This window comes from Piliocolobus tephrosceles, chromosome 12 (assembly GCF_002776525.5).
Source record: "Piliocolobus tephrosceles isolate RC106 chromosome 12, ASM277652v3, whole genome shotgun sequence".
Lineage (NCBI taxonomy): Eukaryota > Metazoa > Chordata > Mammalia > Primates > Cercopithecidae > Piliocolobus > Piliocolobus tephrosceles.
In genome coordinates, this window is record NC_045445.1 from 19,810,099 (window position 1) to 19,833,585 (window position 23,487).

Below are 23,487 nucleotides of genomic sequence, written 5' to 3' on the forward strand. Positions count from 1 at the left end.
TTGTGTTGCCCAAGCTGGTCTCAAACTTGTGGCCTCTAGTGATCCAACCTTCCTCCTCGGCTTCACAAAGTGCTGGCATTACAGGCCCCAGCCACCACACCCAGCCCACAAAGGGAGCCTTAAAGAAATGTCTGACTTCTGTGGGGAGAGAACCAGCTGTGGAGTGAGCTCAGCTTGGCCTTGACTCCTGGTCACTTACTAGGATGTGACCTGCGTGAGCAAGTCACTCAAAGTCTCTAGGCCTCAGTTTCCTCCTCTCTCACATGGGAATAATAACAGCCCCTACCTCAGAACACTGTGAAGCCTACATGAAGCAAGGCTCACAAAGCCCTATGTGCAGTGCCTGGCATGTTGTTAGTACTCCCTAAATGTGAATGAGGGCTGGGCGCGGTGGCTCATGCCTGTAATCCCAGAACTTTGGGAGGCTAAGGCGGGCAGATCACTCGAGGTCAGGAGTTCGAGACCAACCTGGCTAACACGACGAAACCCCGTCTCTACCAAAACAAACAAACAAACAAAAAACCACAAAAATTAGCTGGGCGTGGTAGTGCACACTGTAGTCCCAGCTATTTGGGAGGTTGAGGCAGGAGAATCGCCTGAACCTGGGAAGCAAAGGCTGCAGTGAGCCAAGATCATGCCATTGCACTCCAGCCTGGGTGACAGAGCGAGGCTCCATCTCAAAAAAAAAAAAAAAAAAGAAAGAAAGAAAGAAAAAGAAAAAAAAATGTTAGTGAGGAGAAGGAAGAGGAGGAGAGGGAGAAGGCGGCAAGATGACCTTGGAGTCCCCTGGAAAGAAGGGGCCTAGCTGCCCTCTGCCTCCTTCCCCTACCACTCTTCCTTTCACAGCCTAATCCAAAGGTGGCTTCACGGCCCCTCAGGTTTAACAGCTGAGACTTTGTTTCCAAACCCACAGGTGCGCTGTAGTGAGCACCTGGGTGGAATGTTGCTCTCTCCTTCCTGCAATTACCAAATCGCTTTAAGGGGAATGCTGTACATTTTTGTTTTTTTCAAATGAAGTCTGTGCTTGTATTTGCTCACAGTGAATTTTAAAATTGAGGAGATGATGAGCTTGTTTACTAAATAAATATGTGTGTTTGGATCCATTTGCCGTCTCCTCCCTCCAGATGCCCTCTCCCCCTCCCCTCGCTGTGGGCTTCAAAAGCAGGGCAGGCGGTGGGGTAGGAAAATGCAAGTTGTTGGTCTTCTTGGACCCAAACATTATTTACAGAGCACAGGATTTACAGTCAGGAAGAATTTTTTTTTCACAGAAATGGGCAAATCCTAGATGCTCTCTATGTATACAGACCTCCTTTCCAACAGTTATGAAAGGACATTTTACATTTTAAATGAGAGCCCTGTTGGCGGTACATTCTCAAATGCTAAGTTCCATCAAAACATCATGTAGAGGGGAAGGCGGGCACATGGCAATGGGCACCTTTGGGTCCTGACTTCTCCCCAGTAATGCTGTGACTCAGGAAGTAGGCAGGGGTCCTTCTTTTCACCCCTAGTTCCCTCCCCCAACTCCTTGTACATCTGCTGTCAAAGCATAAGCTGGTAACCTATACTGAGGGGGAGAATTCAACCCAGGGGCAGCTCAACTTGAACAGTTCTGTCCACAAGTCCAACTTTAAATTCTAACCCCCCATAGAAATAGTCCCCTTCCTGCAGCTGCTCTCTACCAGCTGCCTAGCCAGCTGCCATTGGGCCAAAATTACCCCCACCTCAGAGTCCCCATCTCAGAACATCATAAACATACTCCCTGGGGCTCATTCATTAACCCGTGAGCTGGAGTTGCCTACTTTGGGAGTCAGCTGTGGTCTTCACTTTTTTTTTTTTTTTAACTTAAACAATAATGAGCAACTCACAGATATCCCTCACTCTCAGCACATGTGGAATGAGATTTAAAAAAGCTTGCTAAGTCAGACCCCAGAACCAACTCAAGGCAGAGATGATGTGAATGTGGAACTAATCAAGAAGTTACATGTGTTAGCAAGATCTGGCTTAATGGTTCTCTTTAAAAATGTATAAATATATATATATATAAATATATATATATTTGAGACAGAGTCTCACTCTGTCTCCCAGGCTGGAGTGCAGTGGCACAATCTCAGCTCACTGCAACCTCCACCTCCTGGGTTCAAGTGATTCTCTTGCCTCAGCCTCCCAAGTAGCTGGGACTATAGGTGCCTGCCACCACGCCCGGCTTTTTTTTTTTTTTTTTTTTTTCCTCTTGTATTTTTAGTGAAGACAGGGTTTCACCATGTTAGCCAGAATGGTCTCAATCTCCTGACTTCATGATCCACCCACCTCGGCCTCCCAAAGTGCTGGGATTATAGGCGTGAGCCACCGCGCCCGGACTAAAATACTTTTTAAATTTTAAGTGGCATCACGAAAGGTGGAATCCTTGCCCCGTTTTTCTGATTTCTTGTTGTTTTTATTTAGAGAGAAAGACGTTCTGCCTGTTTATGTGTCAGTTGCAGAATTTGTGGGTAACAGGAGATCGGGTGTGAAATTGAGGCTAGGAGCTCACAGGGAGCAAGAGATAAAGAATCCAGGATTCAAGATTCAAATCGCTGTTGCTTCTGTGGTGAGAGCTTGTCACACAGGCAATTCATTGTGGATTAATTTTCCAGTGATGTAGTAACAAAATCAGCACATCAAATAAAATATTTAACACCCAGGAAAAGCCAAATGCATATTCTGCATGTGTGTCGTTAAGCGGTATTTTTATGGAAGGAAATCTAATTTGAAACAAATGTTGGAACAGAAGTTGAGCTTGTGAAGGGCACTGAGAAACCCTCACACATAAGGTTTTAAAATGTTGCCCAGAAAAAGCGTAATCCTCAGTGTCTGTCCCTTGGATGGTCAGCGTGCACGTTCAATGTTCGTGTTTATCCACCTGTGTGCACAGGTGTCTTCAGTCACTTGCAAATCCTTCACATCAAAACCTGGTAGTCATATTGCTTACATGTGTTAAATGGAAAATGGAAGTGGACTGGTGGGTCCTGTTGTCTAGCACCCTACTGCTTGATCTCAGGACAAGAAGGGAATCTCAGAATGATGGATGGGGTTATATCTGGATACCCCTTGCTGGGCTGCCTGAGATCAGCATTTCTGCCCACAGCTAAGGAATTCAAGTGCTCTGAACCCAAAGTGGCGAGCCCCCAAGCTTCTATCTAGATCTCTTGAAGGGAGCATGTAGGGTGTTGTATGTGATCTGTGCAAAAGGAAGGAGCGAATTGGAGTTATTGAGTGAACCCATAGGCAGGGGAGGCCCCTGTACAGACAGATGTCACGGAGGCATAGTCAGGAAAAGTTTGCCATGACTTGGATTTCTTTCTCTCCCTGCCCGGATGCCTGCCTGCAGCCCCCCCCCCCCTTTTTTTTTTCATTCACTTGTACATACATTCCTCAAGTATTTACCGAACACCTATTTCAGGCATGGGCCTGGGTTAGCCAGGGCAGCAGTATACAGAAGTCGTTTGTTTTCTCCTCTCCCTCTCAATGGGTCTTCTCTCCTTCTCTCTCTCCCCATAATTCAGTGGTAACAGAGGTGGATGGAGGAATATCCAAAACTCGTCTCTGTAGGAGACATCTGCGCCAGGAATTTCCAGCAACCCCTGAGGAGAGTGGCAGATTGATGGGACTCTAGTTGGGACTAACCAGGAGGTGGAGGGAGGTGGGGGCGGAAAGAGACCTGCAGCCAGGCTGTCTGCCTGAGCCTATTCTATAGCTCCCATTGATTGGACACTTGCTCTGTGCCAGGCCCTGTACGTGCAGTTTTTCAGATCTCATTCACTCCTCCAATCCCATTGAGGTTGTTATTATAACTGTCTGTATTTTATATGAGGAAACTGAGGCCAGGGCAGGGAAGGGACTTACCCAAGGTCACACAGCTAGGAAGTGACAGAGTCTCAATTCAAACTTAGGTCTGTATATCTCCAATTCCCTGGGCATTTTAAAAAAAAAAAAAGAAAAGCCAGGCGTAGTGGCTTACGCCTGTGATCTTATGCTTTGGGAGGCTGAGGTAGAAACATCGCTTGCGGCCAGGAGTTTGAGTCCAGCCTGGGCAACATACCAAGACCCTGTCTCTACAAAAAATTTAAAAAAAAAAAAAAAAACAAGAAAACTCTCCTTATCGTTACATCAAAAGTCCAGACATTTTGAAAAGAGAGAGCTTAGGAGCTCTCATGAACTCTGTTTCCATGTGTGGTTTAGTCTAATTTCTATATTCAACAATAATAATTTTAATAATAACACTTATTGAGCACTTGCATGACAGGAGCTATACTAAACAGTTTTACACTCATGGTATCATTTAATAATTATAACGACCCTATGCAGTGTTATCGTTATTATTATCCTCATTTACAAATGATGAAAGCAATGCTTAAAAAGTAATTCCCAAAGTTAGCACTGTCTTATTCCAAATCTCTCTTGGTACATCAAAGGCACTCAACTACTAGACTATCCTGCCTGAAACCCTCCAGGACCTCATTGTTTCCAAACTTCTTTCCCTAGACTTTCTTCTCACCTTTTTTTCTGTCCTTATCAGTCTGTCCAAATACATTGCACTCATTTCTGTCCCATAAGTGAACTAAGTCATTGTCTCCTCCATAACCTTGCCTTTTCTCCTCACCCAAATCACTTCTTATCCCCAATATCCAATTAGGCATATCTGGAAGTTCCAAGGATGTGTCATATAGGGAAATCAGAACAAGAATACTACTAACACCAAGTTTTCAGTCACCCTTCTAGGTTCATAGAATCTTAAGAAGACAGCAAAACCATAAGCCCTTGTACTTAAAAATAATTGATGCTTCTTAAACTTGGTATTTATTGTATTTTATCTTATTTTATTTACAAACACTATGGTGACTTTAAAACTTAGTTTAAAAAAATAATACTCCTTGAGGCCTATAATCTCCCACATACAAAATCTCTAAAGCAGAGGCTTAAAAGAGAAGTACTCCTCCCTGAAAATCAGACTATTTTATAAATAATGATAAGGTGGCCCTTTTGAAAGTATTGCTTATTTAGAGGCTGGGGATTTAAACTCAGATCACTAGTGAGGGTGTGTTCCAATTACCATAGCCCTAGATAAACATGACCTTCTTTAATCAGCTCTTTGTCCCCTAGTTTCTTAGCAGAACCGCCAATGAGCCAGGGCAGCTGCCATTTTGTGACAGTTTCTTTTTCCATTTTCCAAGGAAGCAAAGAATAAGGAATGCCTCCCTTCCCTCCCCATTCCCTGTTTGGAGTCATGCCCTCTGAGAACTTATTCTATTTCAGCTTCTACCTCTATGCAGTCAGAAAAATGATTCCGAACAACCCATAGAATGAGCACCTGCTTCAGTTATTGTCCCAATGTGAACATGCTAATCCCTGGGTTTAGGCGAGGTTTGCCTTCCACACAGAATGGTCAGGCCCTTCTAATAGGCCAGCACTTCTGGTTTTAATACCCCAGTCTTGATTTCTAACAGGTGGGTGCCACAGTTGTTCAGCTCTTATTATGAGCCAGTTCATAGCTCAAACAGTATAGGATTCTTCATAAAGAGTCTGAGAAACTGGGCCAGGCTCGGTGGCTCACCCGTGTAATCCCAGCACTTTGGGAGGCCGAGGCGGGTGCATCACTTGAGGTCAGGAGTTTGAGACCAGCCTGGCCAACATGGTGAAACCCCATCTTTACTAAAAATACAAAAATTAGCCAGGCGCGGTGGCAGGCGCCTGTAATCCCAGCTACTCGGGGGGGCCGAGGCAGGAGAATCGCTTGAACCCAGGAAGTGGAGCTTGCAGTGAGCCAAGATCCCACTGCTGTACTCCAGCATGGGTGACAGAGTGAGATTCTGTCTCAAAAAAGAAAAAAAAAAAAAAGTCTGAGAAACTGCCAGATGGTATTATTAGGGGGAAATAAACTCAATTCCTTTCTTCAGCAACCCAAGCTACTGGATTTAATCAGAAATGAAGGGTGCTTTCACCCTGCTGCTTTCTTCAAACTCAGTAAGTGCCCCTCACCCTTTTTCAGTTTTTACAAAGTAAAATGTTTGTAAAAACCCAACTTATGTGAGGGAACTAGGGCTGCCTAGCTCTGGTTGTTTCCAACATGGCACTAATGAGACATTGCCCACTGACTCAGTCATTCGACTGTCTGTACTCTTTGCCTCCCTCCCATCCAAGCCCTGACATCCAAGTCTGGAGTGTCACAAACATTCAGGCTTGGCAAGAGAAGCCCATTCTTTTTAAAGACATGATGAAATCAGAAAGACATACAATCCCTGTCCTCAGAGTGGAATCAGGAATATGTGATTCTCCACTTCCATAACAAATGCAAGAGTTTGAGAATATGTGGTACCCTTTTTCCATTCAGGAAGATTTATTGGGTGAGTCTACAGGCCATTCTTCTTAGTTTGGGGTTGCCATATCTGGTGGCTTTGTACAGAAGCCATACACATTTCCCGCGTCAAAACAGATTGAGAAGGCCTGAATATACAGTGTGTCTCGAGGTTCATTGTGTTCTGGGTATGCACACAGCCCATGGAATAAATGTGTTACATTGAAATAAGGAATGGCTGTGTGCTGTCAAGAAGTCTAAAATATAGAGAGTGATAAAATAGAAACAGTGGTCCAGAATTATCTACTCTAAATGCCCTTTAATTTCTGTCTCCCATTTATTGCCTCTATTTTTCTCAATTTCCCCTGCTTGAAAAGCTATTAACTTCCCCACCTCCCCACAACCCTAGACTCTGATACCCATAAACAACCATTGCCACTCTTAGGTCTTCTGTTGTGAACACCTTCACTGTGTTTACTTTCTTGGCACTGGCATAGACTAGACAGAGAACTATAGAAGCTTCTCATCCTGGCTTTGCCACTTATGACCTTTGTGTCTTTAGTGAATTTCCTAACCTTTCTTATCATCAATTCTTCTTCCATAAAAGGAAGCTAATAATAATACCACACAGAGTTGCTATGCGGGTTAAGTGAGATACTGCACGTACAGCCCTTAACACAGTAACACAGTGTCTCAATAAATATCCATTTCCCTCCTTCCTGTTTTCCTTCCTTTCTTCCTTCTGTGGGAATCTCAGTTGTTACAGTTAAGCAGCTGCCTATGATGAAAGGTTTTGTCTAGTGGGTGGACTCAGTTTCTGTCTTTGTTCTCATCACTTAGGTGTAAAAAGAAAGCTTTAAAAAGTAGGATTATTTTTGAGAGTGTATAGAAAAGTTGTTGCTCTTTGTATAAGACAAAATATCCAAGTTTCAAAAATCCTAGTGGCCTGCCTACCTTAAACCTCTTTCTGTTCTTCTACTCCCAAGGGTGCTCCAATTGGCAGAAGGTGGCCACGTAGGAAATTAAACAGCCCATCTATGTCTATTTATACCCAGCATAAATGCAGTGCGATCAATTTTAGAACTGGTGGCTTGGCCTGAGAAATAGCTATGTTTGGTGGAAGCAGAAGCAGGGCAGGTTCATAAAGAAGTGCACAGAGCTCTTGGAATACAGGAATTATCTGCTCTTCTTGGATGTGGGTGTCCTCCCAGGGACGAACATCTGCCCTCACTGTCCTAAGTTCTAGAGGCCTCAGCTCTCCGGGAAAGCACAAACCACCTGCTCAGCTGGGGTCTCTCTGGGTCTGCCCTCTCCAGCCTGTGACACAAGTCTTGTGTGAAAGCCTGAGAACACTCCATTCTTCCTCTTGTTATTTTCAAGAAAGTTCTGTCCCTGTCTCTCACTGCCACCCACCATCTTAGAGCTTCTCTCAGCTTCCCCGAGTCATGCATGGGAAATTGCTCCCAGAGCCCCTCTATGCTTTGGTTTCTCAGTTTGAAAGTTGATTCTGTCCCCTCTCCTAAAAACTCAGCCATCAGACACTGAAGCAGAATCACCCAAGTGTTTTAGAGCCATAGTCCAGAAGCCAAGCCACCTCAGGACTTTCCTTGTCTTTCATGGTGATTAAATTCATTATAATGTCTGGCCATTTTTCTCTGAGTTGTAAGGCAGAGAAGCCAGGCAGGCTGGTGGAAAGGCCTGAGGCCCCGATTGACTTATCCAAGCTTGATCTTGGCCAAGGCTCTCTGCCCTTCTGGGACCCCCGTTACCACAGTTTTAACATGCGATGCCTGTCTTTGTGGCCCTTACAGAAGAGCTGCAAGGATCAAGAGGGATAAAACGAGGGAGTGCACTCTATTGGGGTGGGACTGGGGAATCTCTAGACAAAAGATATCCAAATTAAAGCAAAAGTGCCGTATTTTGAGATTTGTTGCCATATGTAACCCATACATGTTTAAACAAGCATTTTAGACCCCCTGGTTTCTGTAATCACTTAAGACATTGCAAAGAAGCATAAATAAATATTTTTAAAGTCATCACTACTACTGCTTTCTAGGTGAAATAGAAAGTATTTCTACTTTTGAACATTTTCCCTATAACTGTGATAGGGCCTCCATAGACTGCAGTTTCAAGGATCAGAGCCCCAACCTTTTTAATTCGGTGCAAGAAATTTCACTTTAATTTGGATATCTTTTGTCTAGAGATTTCCCCAGACCACCCCAGTAGATAACTCCCTCCTGTTATCTCTCTTGATCAGCTCTCCTGTAAGTCCCCTAAAGACAGGCATCACATGAATCCCCAGTTCAGGCTTTCACAGACCATGCTGCTTAGAAAGACCATTTCCTCAAAAAAAAAGTAGCCAGGCGTGGTTACACGTGCTTGTGATCCCAGCTACTCAGGAGGCTGAAGCATGAGGATCACCTGTGCCCAGGAGATGAGGCTGCAGTAAACTACGATTACACGACTACACTCCAGCCTGGGCAAAGAGCAAGCCCCTGTCTCAAAACACACACACACACACACACACACACACACACACACACACACACACCCCAAACAAACAAACAAAAAGAAAGAAGAAAGACCCTTTCCACTGCCCCACCCACAGGCTTCAGGGCTGGGCAGTAAGCTCCATTCTAAGGTTTTCTTTTTCTCAATGGCTAATACTTAGAATCATTCTGAGTATTTTCCTCTATATCATGACCTGCCCTCCCTTCTCCCCTTCCACCTTCCCCTTGTAATTGCCACCAATACACAGTCACATCCAGTCACAACAAAAACCTGGCTGAGAGGTCAAGTCCCTGTTAGAAAGTGGTATATAATCTTCTGTATGTCAGGATTGGAGGCTGCGGGCATTGATGACATTGTAAGACTTTCAAGAGAAGACCTACATAAATAACCTCTCCATGTGTGCATGATGTATGTATGTGTGTGGGTTCCCATGCATGCATGCGTTCATAATACATGTGCTAATCTATCGCTCCACTACACACACACACACACACACACACACACACGCATGCACACATGAGGCATTCTGTGAAAGAACCTTAAAGACCATCTTTTTTTTTTTTTTTTTGGTGAAGTCTCTTTCTCTCTGGGTTGCCCAGGCTGGAGTGCAGTGGCGCAATCTCAGCTCACTGCAACCTCTGCCCCTCTCCGGTTCAAATAATTCTCCCGCCTCAGCCTTCCGAGTAGCTGGGACTACAGACATGCGCCACCATACCCAGTTAATTTTTGTATTTTTAGTGGAGACGGAGCTTCACCATGTTGGCCAGGCTGGTCTTGAGCTCCTGACCTCAGATGATCTGCCCACCTTGGCCTCTCAAAGTGCTGAGATTACAGGCGTGAGCCACCACATCCGGCCAAACACCATCTACTCTAGCCTCTGATATAGGACAGGATCTCCCTCTCCAGTCACCCCAATAAGTGGCCAGCCAGCCTCTAACTGAATGCCTACAGGGAACAAAGAGATCTTAGTTTCACTCCAGGTTTCCCCATCCATTTTTGGACAACTTTTATATTGGGAACGTCTCCCTGATATTACAGTGCAATTCTAGTTCAGTTTCTCCTGTAGGCATCAAATATCAGCACCAACACCACTTTTAACTGGCCCCTTTCTTTCTAAGTTTTTGTTTCTATTCCTTGTTGCCTCATCATATTTCTAATTCTAAACGGAATTTAAAATTGTAACAAAACACGGAGTCAGAACATTAATAATTGCAGGCTCCTATCTCAGAAAGGAAGCACGTGTGTCTGTTCCATTTGTTAGGAAGATATAATTGTTAGTTTGCTAGGGCTGCTGTACATAAACTGGGTGACTTAAAACAACAAAAAATGTGTTGTCTCACAGCTCTGGGGGCCGGAAGTTCAAAATCAAGGTGTTGGCGGGGCCATATTGCGTGACGGCTCTAGAGAAGCCTCTTCTAGTTCTGGTATTTGCCGACAATCCTTGACGTTCCTGGGGTTGTAGGCGCATCACTGGAGTGATGCACGTGGCCGCCTTCTTCCTACATGTCTCACATTGTCTTACCTCTGTGTGTGTCTGTCTCTGTGTCCACATTTTCCCCTTTTGTAAAGACATAAGTCATATTGGATTGGAGCCCACCATAATGATTTCATTTTATCTTGATTACCTCTGTAAAGAGCATATTTCCAAATAAAGTCACATTCTGATGTACCAGGGGTTCAGACTTCAATATCTTTTTGGGAGGACACTTTTTTTTTTTTTTTTTTTGAGACAGAGTCTCACTCTGTCGGCCAGGCTGGAGTGCAGTGGCACGATCTTGTCATACTGCAACCTCTGCCTCCTGGGTACAAGCAATTCTTCTGCCTCAGCCTTCTGAGTAGCTGGGACTACAGGCACGTGCCACCACGTCTGGCTAATTTTTGTATTTTTAGTAGAGACGGGGTTTCACCATATAGGCCAAGCTGGTCTCGAACTCCTGACCTTGTGATCCACCCACCTCGGCTTCCCAAAATGCTGGGATTACAGGTGTGAGCCACTACACCCAGCCAGGAGGACACGATTTTTTTTTTTTTTTTTTGAGACGGAGTCTCGCTCTGTCACCCAGGCTAGAGTGCAGTGGCCGGATCTCAGCTCACTGCAAGCTCCGCCTCCTGGGTTTACGCCGTTCTCCTGCCCTCAGCCTCCCAAGTAGCTGGGACTACAGGCGCCCGCCACCTCGCCCGGCTAGTTTTTTGTATTTTTTAGTAGAGACAGGGTTTCACCGTGTTAGCCAGGATGGTCTCGATCTCTTGACCTCGTGATCCGCCTGTCTCGGCCTCTCAAAATGCTGGGATTACAGGCCACCGCGCCCGGCCCACAATTTTATACATATATGTATATATAATTAGCTATATAAACTATATAGATTATATAGATATAGAATAGATACAGATATATCGAGAATATGTATATCTATATATAGAATATTAGATGGCTGGGCGCTGTGGCTCACGCCTGTAATCCCAGCACTTTGGGGGGGCGAGGTGGGCGGATCACGAGGTCAGGAGATCAAGACCACGGTGAAACTCTGTCTCTACTAAAAATGCAAAAAATTAGCTGGGCATGGTGGCGGGCGCCTGTAGTCCCAGCTACTCGGGAGGCCAAGGCAGAAGAATGGCGTGAACCTGCAAGGCGGAGCTTGCAGTGAGCTGAGATCCGGCCACTGCACTCCAGCCTGGGCAACAGAGTGAGACTCTGTCTCAAAATAAAATAAAATAAAATAAAATAAAATAAAAAGAATATTAGATATATAGATATAGAATACATAGATAGGTATTCCTAAACATTTGTAGTCCAGTGATGTAAGTTCAAGTGTTAGTCCTAGAGAAAAATTTCAGAAAGAAAGTCCTTCATTCTTTGTTAAGGGAAGATAGATTACCAGTGGGGGGAAACTTCCTTTTTGTTGTTAATAATTATATTAATATAATATATATTTATTTATTATTAGATATAATAGATGAGACTTTTATATTTATTTTTAACATTATATATAGTGTATTTTAAAATATTATATATTATAATATGCAAATGATGAACACAAGTTTAACCAATTGCTTTTTTTTAACCAAGTAATTAATTGCAGGAAAAAGGCACCAAACCAACACCCTGTTCTTCTTTTTTTCTTTTGAGACGGAGTCTTGCTCACTGTCTTGACTCACTGTCTCGGCGCCGTCTCAGCTCACTGCAACCTCCACCTCCTGGGTTCAAGCGATTCTTCTGCCTTGGCCTCCCAAGTAGCTGGGACTACAGGCAAGTGCCACCATGCCTGGCTAATTTTTTGTATTTTTAGTAGAGACGGGGTTTCACCGTGTTAGCCAGGATGGTCTCAATCTCCTGACCTCGTTATCCACCCACCTCGGCCTCCCAAAGTGCTGGGATTACAGGCGTGAGCCACTGCGCCACGCCCAATACCCTGTTCTTGCTCTTTTTTTTTTTTTTTGAGACAGAGTCTCGCTCTGTCACCCAGGCTGGAGTGCAGTGGCACAATCTCGGCTCACTGCAAGCTCCGCCTCCTGGGTTCATGCTGTTCTCCTGCCTCATACTCCCAAGTAGCTGGGACTACAGGTGCCCGCCACCACGCCCGACTAATTTTTTGTATTTTTAGTAGAGACGGGGTTTCACTGTGTTAGCCAGGATGGTCTTGATCTCCTGACCTCGTGATCCGCCCGCCTCTGCCTCCCAAAGTGCTGGGATTACAGGCATAAGCCACCGCCCTGGCCTCTTTTTTTTTTTTGAGACAGGGTCTCACCCTGGGCTCAAGCAATCCTCTTGCCTCAGCCTCCCAAGTAGCTGGGACTACAGATGCACACCACCATATTCAGCTAATTAAAATATTATTATTATTTTTAATATTGCTAGGATAAGGAGCCATGACACCCAAAGTCAAATCTTTGTTATATAAAAAGTCCAGATCAGAGAAGTGTATAGTGATATTTACTAGTACAATACTCTTATCATATGTGGAGATGGGGTCAACTGCAAAGCACTTTTGGGAACATTCAGGCTTAGGGACACTCAAACAGACCTGAAGTTGTCCTGGATCTCTCTTTTAGTCGAGTTGGCAGAGTGAAAAGCCCAGCCCAGACGGAGCCAAGGGTCAAGTTGGTGTAGGGGAGAATTCACCCATCTTGCCTCTGATTTTCCCCGGAACCTCTAGCGTTTTCTGATTTCTGTGTCTGTGCATGGAACTGGGAGTGGATGTGTAGGTCTGCTCTCAGGAGGAACAGATATCCAGCCTGTGGTTTAGGTTCGTTTTTCTAGCTAAGGGAATCCTTGGACAACCTCAGGGGCTAATTCCATTTGCCTGGGTAAACCTGGGGGCTCTACCAAGCCCCTTCAAGGCACCCCACCATTCTTCAGTACCTTGTGGACCTGACGCTTCCGCTTCTGATTATGCTGTCTCTCAATTGCCTGAACTTGGTCTAGATACGGCTTGATAATTTCTTCTTTCCTCCCATGTAAAGGCCAGACTAGGGGAGAGTTCCACTTTGTCTTCTTTCCAGAAGATGACTTATCACAGGGATGGAGGAAAAGGGGTACAAAGTGCTGGCTCCACTTGGGGTCACTGACTAAGAGCTAATTGACAGGACATTGGGTACCGCTGGGTGGGACAGACATAGAGCCCTTGGCATCAGTGAGCCTAGAAGGTAAGCAGGTGTGCAAGTGGACAGGCCAGGACCCTTGTTAGGACTCTGTACTCTCTAACTATTATAGCAAGACTCTACTGCTACCCCAGGCCTTCAACTGGGAGACTGGAGAAGGAGTGGGGGAAGGGGTTAGCCAATAACCAGATTCAGGCCCTTAGGGGCTGGACAAGGAGGCACAGGGGCAAGTGGTGATTTCTGGTGGTCATTCATTAATTTCTTCCTTCTTTTATTAAAAATATTTACTGAGTACTTACTGTGTACCAGATACTATAGTAGACCAAGACTCCATTTTTAAAGGAATTTACGGTACAATAACTAAGGAATGGGGAGAAATAGTAGGGATCAGGGCAATAGTAAGAAACAGACTTGGGGATTTTCTTCTCCTCAGTATGTGTGTGTCTGTCTGTCTGTCCATCACTGTGTGTGTGTGTGTGAGACAGAGAGAGAGAGAGAAAATTTCTCTTCCTACAATGTCCTCATCACAGAGCAATGCATCTTTACCTACTCTGATATGCACGCATGCCTCCCAAATTGTAGGCTCGCTAACAATGACCAACAGCCTTCCTATCAAAAGAACCTTTTCTAAAACCTTTTCTACCTCTCAGGAGCCAAACGATGGTGAATGGCCTCAGTCAGGGCATTACACACATGCACCAAGTGACCACATTCTGGGTGGGGCATACACAAGGTAGCTTTGGGTTTTGGAAAGATGCATTCTGGTCAAGTCAGTGAAAAATCAGCCAAGTAGCCTATAAAGTCAACTGTGGTTTATTTTGGACTTAGGCCACACCTAAGGGGCCATATGCGTGCACCTCACTTTAAGAAAACCTGTACTCAAAAATCCCAGTTTTGAAAGGGAGACGGGAATGTGCCTGACCATTTTTGGAAGCCATCTAGAGCCCTCATTTATTGACACAGGTGTATCAAAGAGGTGGTGAAGCCCTTGAAGGAACATCTGATTCAATCCTCTGCCTTCTGATGATTTCAGATCACCTCAGGCAAATGGGCCTTTATCTGGTTTTGGCAGACTCCCAGAGACTACTAATGGGTTAAAAATGTGGCCGTGGCTGCCGTGGAGTTGAGAGGTCTGCACAGACACAAACCTACCTTGTCTTTTAAAATGAGAAGGGACTCTGGGGCTTTGTGGCAAAGGGTGTAGTTTGCTGAAAAAAAATCAAACTCAAATAAATTGTTAAAACATAAACTGAATTAGGAGCATACATTTGGGATGTCCCTCACACTTCATGGAAATTATGAAATACATCTCTTTGTTCAAGTTTAAAATTCAACCAACTCAGCTTCTCTGCACAAAAGGGGAGGAGTTCCCATGACCTGATCTTTGCAATTTCCTCTAAAGTATGGCTTTCTGTATTTATTTAGGAATATTTATGTTCAGTCAGGGCATGGTTTACCCTTGTTGTGTAGCCTTATTATAGTTTGATTTCACATTAGACTACTCACCTTTTAGTAACCAAATTTGCGACCCAGCGGAAATTTCTCTCTTACAAGGAGCTTGGATTCTTATTTATTTCGCAACCTTTATTTGTGTATGAGATGAACCATGACATTTAAACTATGCTTGATAGCTTAACAGATTATAAGAACAAAACCAGATGGCCCAAACAAAAATAATGCTTTGATTGCTTTAAAATTCAATGTCAAAAATTAAAAACAGCTTTCAAAAAGCCTTGACTTTTTTCCCCTGAGATAACTTCGAATCATATATGTGGACATATACTTTCCCCCCAAATTAGAAATACATAAAACATTTTAACAATGGTTATTTGGGGGTTGAGAAGGGTGTTTCCTTCTTTTTTCTTTTCGACAGCACCCAATTTTTCTGCAGTTACTTTTAGAATCAGAAATAAATTTTTAATGACTGCTTTTTAGTTTAATTTTAATGAAGCCTTTTTAGGGTTCAGTCAAGGTGTTTTTCTCTGCCGAGAAAATGGACATTGTTAAGCATTAGCAGTTCATAATTCTTCTTCCACACAAAATGATGAATAATGTGCGGTTACTTTAACACTGTGCTTCATGAGGTTGGAAAACTGAACCAGTCTCAGCGTCTTTAAAATTAATGTAAATTCTACAAAAGCAGTTATTTAATTTTCTAACTCACTTTAATGTACTTTCAACATCATTAGTATTAATCACAATTGTCACTTTCTTTGAGAGCAGTGAACCAACTAATTCCTTAAAACTGGGCTTTAAAAAGAACCTCCATTTTAAAAGGCACTCAAACCTTGAGATAGTTTGCAGGGCACAGTCAGAATTTGACTGCTTGAATGTTTAAAAAGCGCCCACAAAGTGTTAGGATTCCTTTTTTTCCATTCTTGTCTTGTAAAAGAATCTTTATTCTGACTCAGATTCATTTTTCTTTAAATCAGCTGCAAGAGAGTGAACAAACTTTGCTGCAAATCAAAGCCCTGACAGTTACATTTCCCTGAAATAATTGCATGCTGCTTTGGAGTTTCCTTTTCCCTGCTGTTTCCTTTTGTTTTGACAACAAGTTTCTGGGAAAACAATATACAAATGATAACTATGCTGTCACGAGTATACTGAATTTTAAAAATAAATAACTGTCGACACAAAAAGCTTCCAGGAGCCTATGGAGTGAATTCTTTTTCCAAACCGTTCCAAAACCAGATGTGGAAATGTTTAGCTAATTCCCTTTCCCATTCTTCATGCAAAGAGTTCATACGTGTCTCTAACGACAGCAGAGGAGATGGGGAGACCAAAAATCCTGTCTGCTTTCAAAGCGATTTCTCTTACACTTCTCAATTCACTCTCTAACATCACAAAACTAATTTGGACTTCAGCTTTTGTCTCTTTTTAAAAGGATTTTTTTGGGGTCCTGAGATTAAAAATGCTCTGTGCTTAGACCAATATTCAATCTCTTTATTATAAAACATTAAAAAATAGAGCCCATGGTAAGAACATTTAAAATCTACCCTCTTAGCGATTTTGAAATATACAGTACAATATTATTAGCTGAAGTCACCATGCTGTGCAATAGATCACTAGAACTTATTCCTCCTAACTGCAACTTTTTACTTTTTGACCAGTATCTCCCCTTACCCCTTCCACTCCACTCTCTACTTCTTAAAGTAAGTCAATGGACGTGTTAACCAGCTTGATCTAAAATAATCATTCCACAATGTATACATAGATCATTGTTACATGTATACAAAGAACACTGTATCCCATAAATATATACAATTTTTATTTGTCAATTTAAAAACAGCACAACTGCTTAACTTTATAAGCAGCATTTTCAGCATAAAGAATTTTAACGATGGGGAGTTAAGTGGTAGCTCTTCTTCCTCTTTCCTTTTTTTGTTTGGGCCAATCCACTCTCTTCCTGTCTATAAGAAGAAAAGGGCTGTCTTGGTTTCACAAGTACTATGAGATCTCAGTCTGGCTTTGCTAATCAGATTGTATCACTGTCGGTGACTGACATAGATAGCTCTTAAACATAAACACTGGCATTTTTCTGAACTTAATTAAAAGAGCATATGTGTTTACGGGGGAAGAAAGGAAATACAGTTTATATTCCCAAAATGAAACGTTTTATGATTTTTTAATGTAGAGAATTTATTAAGGCTTATTAGGGAGTTCTTGAAAAAAGGGGAAAGAGGAAAACTCTGTTAAAGGAGCCAGTGGGAAATGTATATGCATAAACTCCATTTACAAAAAAACAGAAAGCTACTTGTATTCTGTGGCTTCAAGGAAAGCAAACATTTTGCATCCAGGTGTTATTAGAAGCTCTGGGTTTGCCTGACCTCTCTATAGCTCAGTTCAGGACACTGTGTACCAACAGCTGAGCCCTACTTGGCTATACAAATGCATCTAAGCTCATTGCTTCAGGCATGTTGCAGGACTAATTTGCAATCGAGTTAAAATGGGGCTACAGTAATACAGACCCTGAGACTGCTTTTTTTTCTCAGCCCAGAGGACTCCCCAAGAAGCTGGACAGTAGTCCCAAAATGAGTGGACCCTTCTTTGCATTTATTTCTTCCCCAGTCCCCAACTCCACATCAGCTCTAAAGAGTTCTAAAGACTTTAAATAGAATTCTGCCCACAGCTCCTGGGATACTGTGCATGGCCTGCATGATGGCTAAAAATACCTTCAGTTGGGCACCCCCACACAGCCCTCTCTTCTGGCATCTCCTTCCCATCTCTAGCCCCTCAGCCTTCTTTTCCCTCTGCCCACAATAACTAGAGCCCACTTTCTCCCTCCTTTGTTCGGGATCCCATTCTTCCAGCACATCTCACAAGGTGTTAGAAAAGTCAGCTGATGAATTCACACTGTATTGTGAATGACTTATAGCCATCCCCAAGCCAGGCATGGTGGCTCACGCCTGTAATCCCAGCACTTTGGGAGGCCAAGGCAGGCGGGTCACCTGAGGTCAGGAGTTCGAGACCAGCCTGGCCAACATGGTGAAACCCCGTCTCTACCAAAAATACGAAAATTAGCAGGGTGTGGTGGTGGGTGCCTGTAGTCCCAGCTACTCGAGAGACTGAGGCAGGAGAATCGTTTGAACCCGGGAGGCAGAGGTTGCAGTGAGCTGAGGTCGTGCCACTGCACTCCAGCCTGGACCACAGAGCGAGACTCCATCTCAAAAAACAATAATAATAATAACCATCCCCCAACACACACACACACACACACATACACACACACACACACATACACACACACACAACTCTACCCTTCCCTAGGAATTGCAGGTAGCAGGAGAAGGGAGGCTGCCCCGCTTTGAGGATCTGTTCTCAGCAAGGAGTAAATCCCAAAGTGTGCCAATGAGCTAGCTTTCTAACTAGCCAATGAGCTTTTCTAGCTCATTTGCAAGCTCATTAGAAAGTACATTCTGCTTTCACCCTAATCTCCTTTCTCTCCCCTTAGAGATGAGCAACCTTAAACCTGGGTCTCAGTGACCTCCTCTTTAAGCTTTATCTGAGCTCAAGGGTATGCTGTCACACGCCTAGTCATCTTCATTTATTTCTCCTCTCACATGGTGAGCTGTTCTTGGCTTTACGAAAATCAGAGGAAACGGATTCTGCCGTGTTCACATTTGGAGACTTGTACTAAATGAACCCCTAAACTCAATGACGTTATTGAGCCCCTTCCTTTGAGACTGACTCAGTGCAACATAATACAAGAAGTGAATGTGTGGGGGTGGGAGGTGAGGTAGTCTAAAATGATTGCTTGAGGGACAACAGTCTCATTTCTCAGAAATTCTAGACATTTTATAATTATATTTGGATTATCTTTGGGGAGGGAGGAGAAGGAGTACAGGAAAGATGCTTGAGGGAGGAGGAGGAAATGGATGGCTTAGCTCTCTGGAAAAGAGTAGCCTTAAACTTGGGTGTTAATTTTGGGGTTTGAACAAAAATAGTTGTTTCCTTGGCCTAGTCCAGAACTACTTAAGGAGGAGGTTTTCATTCAGGGCAATTAGGCCCAGGTTGTGGGATGATGTTAAAGAAAGAAGGAACGAAGGAGAGAGAGACAAAAAGAGAGACGCAGGAAGGGAAAGAAAACCTACCTAAAGCACATTTAGGACAAGGTGGTCTTCTATAGACCAAGACAGTAGTGCGGTAGTGATGGGGTGATTATCTCAGCTTCCAAAAGACACCTCAGCAAATGTTATGCAGTATTCCAGAGCAGGTGGTTTCTTTACTTAACTGTTGAGTCATCTAGGACCAGCTCACATCAGAATTTACTTATTTGTGTTGTTACTGTTGTTTCCTTTTTGTTTGTTTTGGGGTTTTTTGGTGCAGGGGAGAGAAAGGGGGTAGGTTTTTGTTTGTTTCTTGCTGCTGCTTCTACTTTTGCTTTGTGAAAAACAAACCCCAAAAAAGTTGTCCCAGGAGAGACATTTCAGAAGGAACAAAGAGGAAAGGAAGGAGCCTGGCAGACCTGTGGGGCTTCTCTTTTACACCCTCAACACCCCTGAGAGAATAAGGAATCATTAATGGCAGAGTGAAAGACAGTGAGACCAATCTGTGCCAATCAGAAACAAAACATTTCATCCAGGCCAGTGCGTTTTTCTAGTGGGCTCCTGTGCCATGGTTTCCATTAAACAATGCAGCAAATTCATCACTATCAAGGGAAGAGAAAGAGCTGCATTTTTGCAACTGGGGAAAAAGGAGAGAAATGTCTTGGGATATTTTTTGGCCCATTGCTATGCACATAGTAGGCATTCAACAAACATGAGTCAAAGAATGAATTTGTGCAGGGGTTACTTAGCAGGGAACGAAAGTGAATCCCTATATGCATATACATTTCCTTCCAAACTTTAGGCGCTTTACTATGTGATTTATGTCATTTTCACTTGTAAAATGAAAGTTGAGTTGGAAAACATTGGATGATGTTGCTCTTGCTTTCTTCTTTCTTCATCTGTTACCTCCTTCTGACAGCATGTTTTAGATACTTATTCCTAGCACTGCTTTTTCTCCTCACTGGTCTGCCTGCCACTCTTTGAGAGCTAGAAGCAATGGGACTAGGAAGTGGCCACAGAGCTTTCTATTGAAAAAGAAAACATGAAAAGCTAGAGAAAATAAAAGACTGTAAAGCAAAGATTTAAGGAGATATCTTGTCAATTAATGTGTAAAGTACAAACTCAATCCTCCTTCTCTCCCTTCCTCCCTCTCTATCTTTCTTTCCTTTCTTCCTTTTTTTTTTTTTTTTTTTTGAGACAGAGTCTGTCTCTGTTGCCCAGGCTGGAGTGCAGTGGCACAGTCTTGGCTCACTATAGCCTCAACCTCCCAGGCTCAGGCAATCCTCCCACCTCAGCCTCCCGAGTAGCTCAGACTACAGGCGTGTACCACCACGCTCGGTTAGTTTTTTGTACTGTTTTATAGAGACAGGCTCTCACTATGTTGCCTGGGCTGCTCTTGAACTCCTGGGCTCAAGCAGTCCTCCCACCCCGGCTTCCTAGAGTGCAGGGATTACAGGCATAAGTCACCACAACCTGGTCCCTTTCTTTAATATAAGATGTTTACAGTAGTTTGCATGTGTAATATGCATTGAAAAATGTAAAATTCAAAACCAGCATGTTTTTATGTTTCCGCAATTTCAGTATTTTACAAGGTGTCCCAAAGAATTTATCAGGGACTCTATTGGTCATAATGACTTATGATGCCACTGCCAGTTTATGAAGCATTCGTATGATCCTTTTAAGTAAGCCACTCGGCAAAATTTCAATATTTGGTTGTTAAGAATAAACCACAATTCCTTCATAGGTTTTTATTTGATCAAATTTGTTGTAACAACAACAAAAAAGCAATAGGGAAGGGTTCATTAGTATGGTCTATGAGAGGACATTGAGGCCCCTAAAGAGGTAAGTGTTGCCATCTTGAATTAAACTCTATCTCCTATCTCTTTATTCAGTGTTTGACACAAAAACTGTTCTGTTTTGGGTTAGTCTTGACGTTAACACAAAAGGATGCCAGTCCTGATCAGTGTAAACTGTTGTTCTACATATTAGGGATATGTGTTTTATACTAGAACAGCACAGGAAAGTCACTTTAAAAAGCCATTGTAATCGTCCATAAACACGTGAGTTCCAACAATAAATTAAAGTTCAGTTCTCTCTTGAATGAGTGTTTTCCTCTTCTTAATGCTTTAGGAACAGCCTTTTGCTTAAAAAATATATCACGTTTGAACTTTCAATAGAAAATAAGATGACTTGCCTCTTGTGTTTTTGTGTGCTCTAGAAATCCTCACTGGACGGCTTCCTGTTTCCTGTGGTTCATTATCTGATTGGCTGCAGGGATGAAAGTTTTTAAGCTCATAGGAGTGATGATCCTCCTCACCTCTGCGTTTTCAGCCTGTTCAGGGCAAAGTCCAATGACTGTGCTGTGCTCCATAGACTGGTTCATGGTCACAGTGCACCCCTTCATGCTAAACAACGATGTGTGTGTACACTTTCATGAGCTACACTTGGGCCTGGGTTGTCCCCCAAACCATGTTGAGCCACACGCCTACCAGTTCACCTACCGTGTTACTGAATGTGGCATCAGGGTCAAAGCTGTCTCTCAGGACATGGTTATCTACAGCACTGAAATACACTACTCTTCTAAGGGCACGCCATCTAAGTTTGTGATCCCAGTGTCATGTGCTGCACCCCTAAAGTCCCCATGGCTCACCAAGCCCTGCTCCATGAGAGTAGCCAGCCAGAGCAGGGCCATAGCCCAGAAGGATGAGAAATGCTACGAGGTGTTCAGCTTGTCACAGTCCAGCCAAAGGCCCAACTGCGACTGTCCACCTTGTGTCTTCAATGAAGAAGAGCATACCCAGGTCCCTTGTCACCAAGCAGGGGCTCAGGAGGCCCAACCTCTGCAGCCATCTCACTTTCTCGATATTTCTGAGGATTGGTCTCTTCACGCAGATGATATGATTGGGTCCATGTGATCCTCAGGTTTGGGGTCTCCTGAAGATGCTATTTCTAGAATTAGTATATAGTGTACAAATATCTGACAAATAAGTGCTCTTGTGGCCCTCATGTGAGCACTTTTGAGAAAGAGCAACCTATAGCAACTTCATGAATTAAGCCTTTTTCTATATTTTTATATTCATGTGTAAACAAAAATAAAATTCTGATCGCATAAAAATATGTTGGGCATTTTTATTTAATAAACATATATCTCATTTTTAGTATGGGCCAGGCATTGTTCTAAGTGGTTTGCAAACATTGGTGCGTGGTCCCTTCTCTCCAGGATGACTTCCCTCTCCATCACGTTCCTCTAAGAAAGCCTTCCGCAATTGACCCTCTGTCTATATCCCCATTTCCCTTACACTCTGCACCACTAACTTAGTACTCAGCCACATCGTTTCTTAGTTCAATCTACAACTGTGTCACTTTTTATCCATAAAAAACATAGGTTGCACTGGTGAATTATAAACTATCAATGGTTCTAAGAAGCACTCATGTCACTACCCACCAGCTGGATGGTAAATTCCTGATGCCAAGAGCCAGAGCTTATGCTTTAGCCACAGACTGATAGTGCTTTGTTTTTGTTTTTGTTTTTGTTTTTTTGAGACGGAGTCTTGCTCGTCACCCAGACTGGAGTGCAATGGCCGGATCTCAACTCACTGCAAGCTCTGCCTCTCAGGTTCACGCCATTCTCCTGCCTCAGCATCCCGAGTAGCTGGGACTACAGGCGTCCGCCACCTCGCCCGGCTAATTTTTTGTATCTTTTTTTTATAGAGACGGGGTTTCACTGTGTTAGCCAGGATGGTCTCTATCTCCTGACCTTGTGATCCGCCCGCCTCAGCCTCCCAAAGTGCTGGGATTACAGGCGTGAGCCACCGCGCCCAGCTGATAGTGCTTTGAAAGGAGTTTTTCTCCCCCAACATCTATGATCAGAAAATTTTTGCTCAAGTTTGGCTATTAGCTTTCTCAAAGGGGTAAGAGAGAAAGGGGAGGAGGAAGAGAGAAAGGGAGGAGTAAGAGTAAGTGAATTGTTCAACAGAAATTTATTATTGAGGCCAGGAGTGGTAGCTCATGCCTGTAATCCCAGCATTCTGGGAGATCGAGACAGGTGGATCACCTGAGGTCAGGAGTTCACGACGAGCCTGGCTAACATGGTGAAACCCCATCTCTACTAAAAATATGAAAATTAGCTGGGAGAGGTGGCAGGCGCCTGTAATCCCAGCTACTTGGGAGGCTGAGGCAGGAGAATTGCTTGAATCTGGGAGGCGGAGGCCGCATTGAGACAAGATCATGCCATTGCACTCCAGCCTGGGCAGCAGAACAAAACTCCGTCTCAAAAAAAAAAAAAAAAGTCCAGGCACGGTGGCTCACGCCTGCTGTAATCCCAACACTTTGGGAGGCCAAGGTGGGCGGATCACCTGAGGTCAGGAGTTCGAGACCAACTTGGCCAATATGGTGAAACCCCATCTCTACTAAAAATACAAAAATTAGCTAGGTGTGGTGGTGGGCGCCTGGAGCGCCTGCTGAGGCAGAAGAATCACTTGCACCTGGGAGGTGGAGGCT

At 43.6% G+C, this 23,487-nt stretch overlaps 1 protein-coding gene across 1 annotated transcript in view; it reads left to right on the forward strand.

The window, feature by feature from the left end:
• PLAC1 (placenta enriched 1) overlaps positions 1–22,093 on the forward strand; it is a 103,735-nt gene extending 81,642 nt beyond the window's left edge. The window contains exon 2 of the mRNA XM_023198877.1: positions 21,206–22,093. Within this exon, the coding sequence (XP_023054645.1) occupies positions 21,264–21,902 (639 nt within the window). The 5' untranslated portion in view covers positions 21,206–21,263 and the 3' untranslated portion in view covers positions 21,903–22,093. The remainder of the gene's footprint in view (positions 1–21,205) is intronic.
• Positions 22,094–23,487: the final 1,394 nt, after the last annotated feature.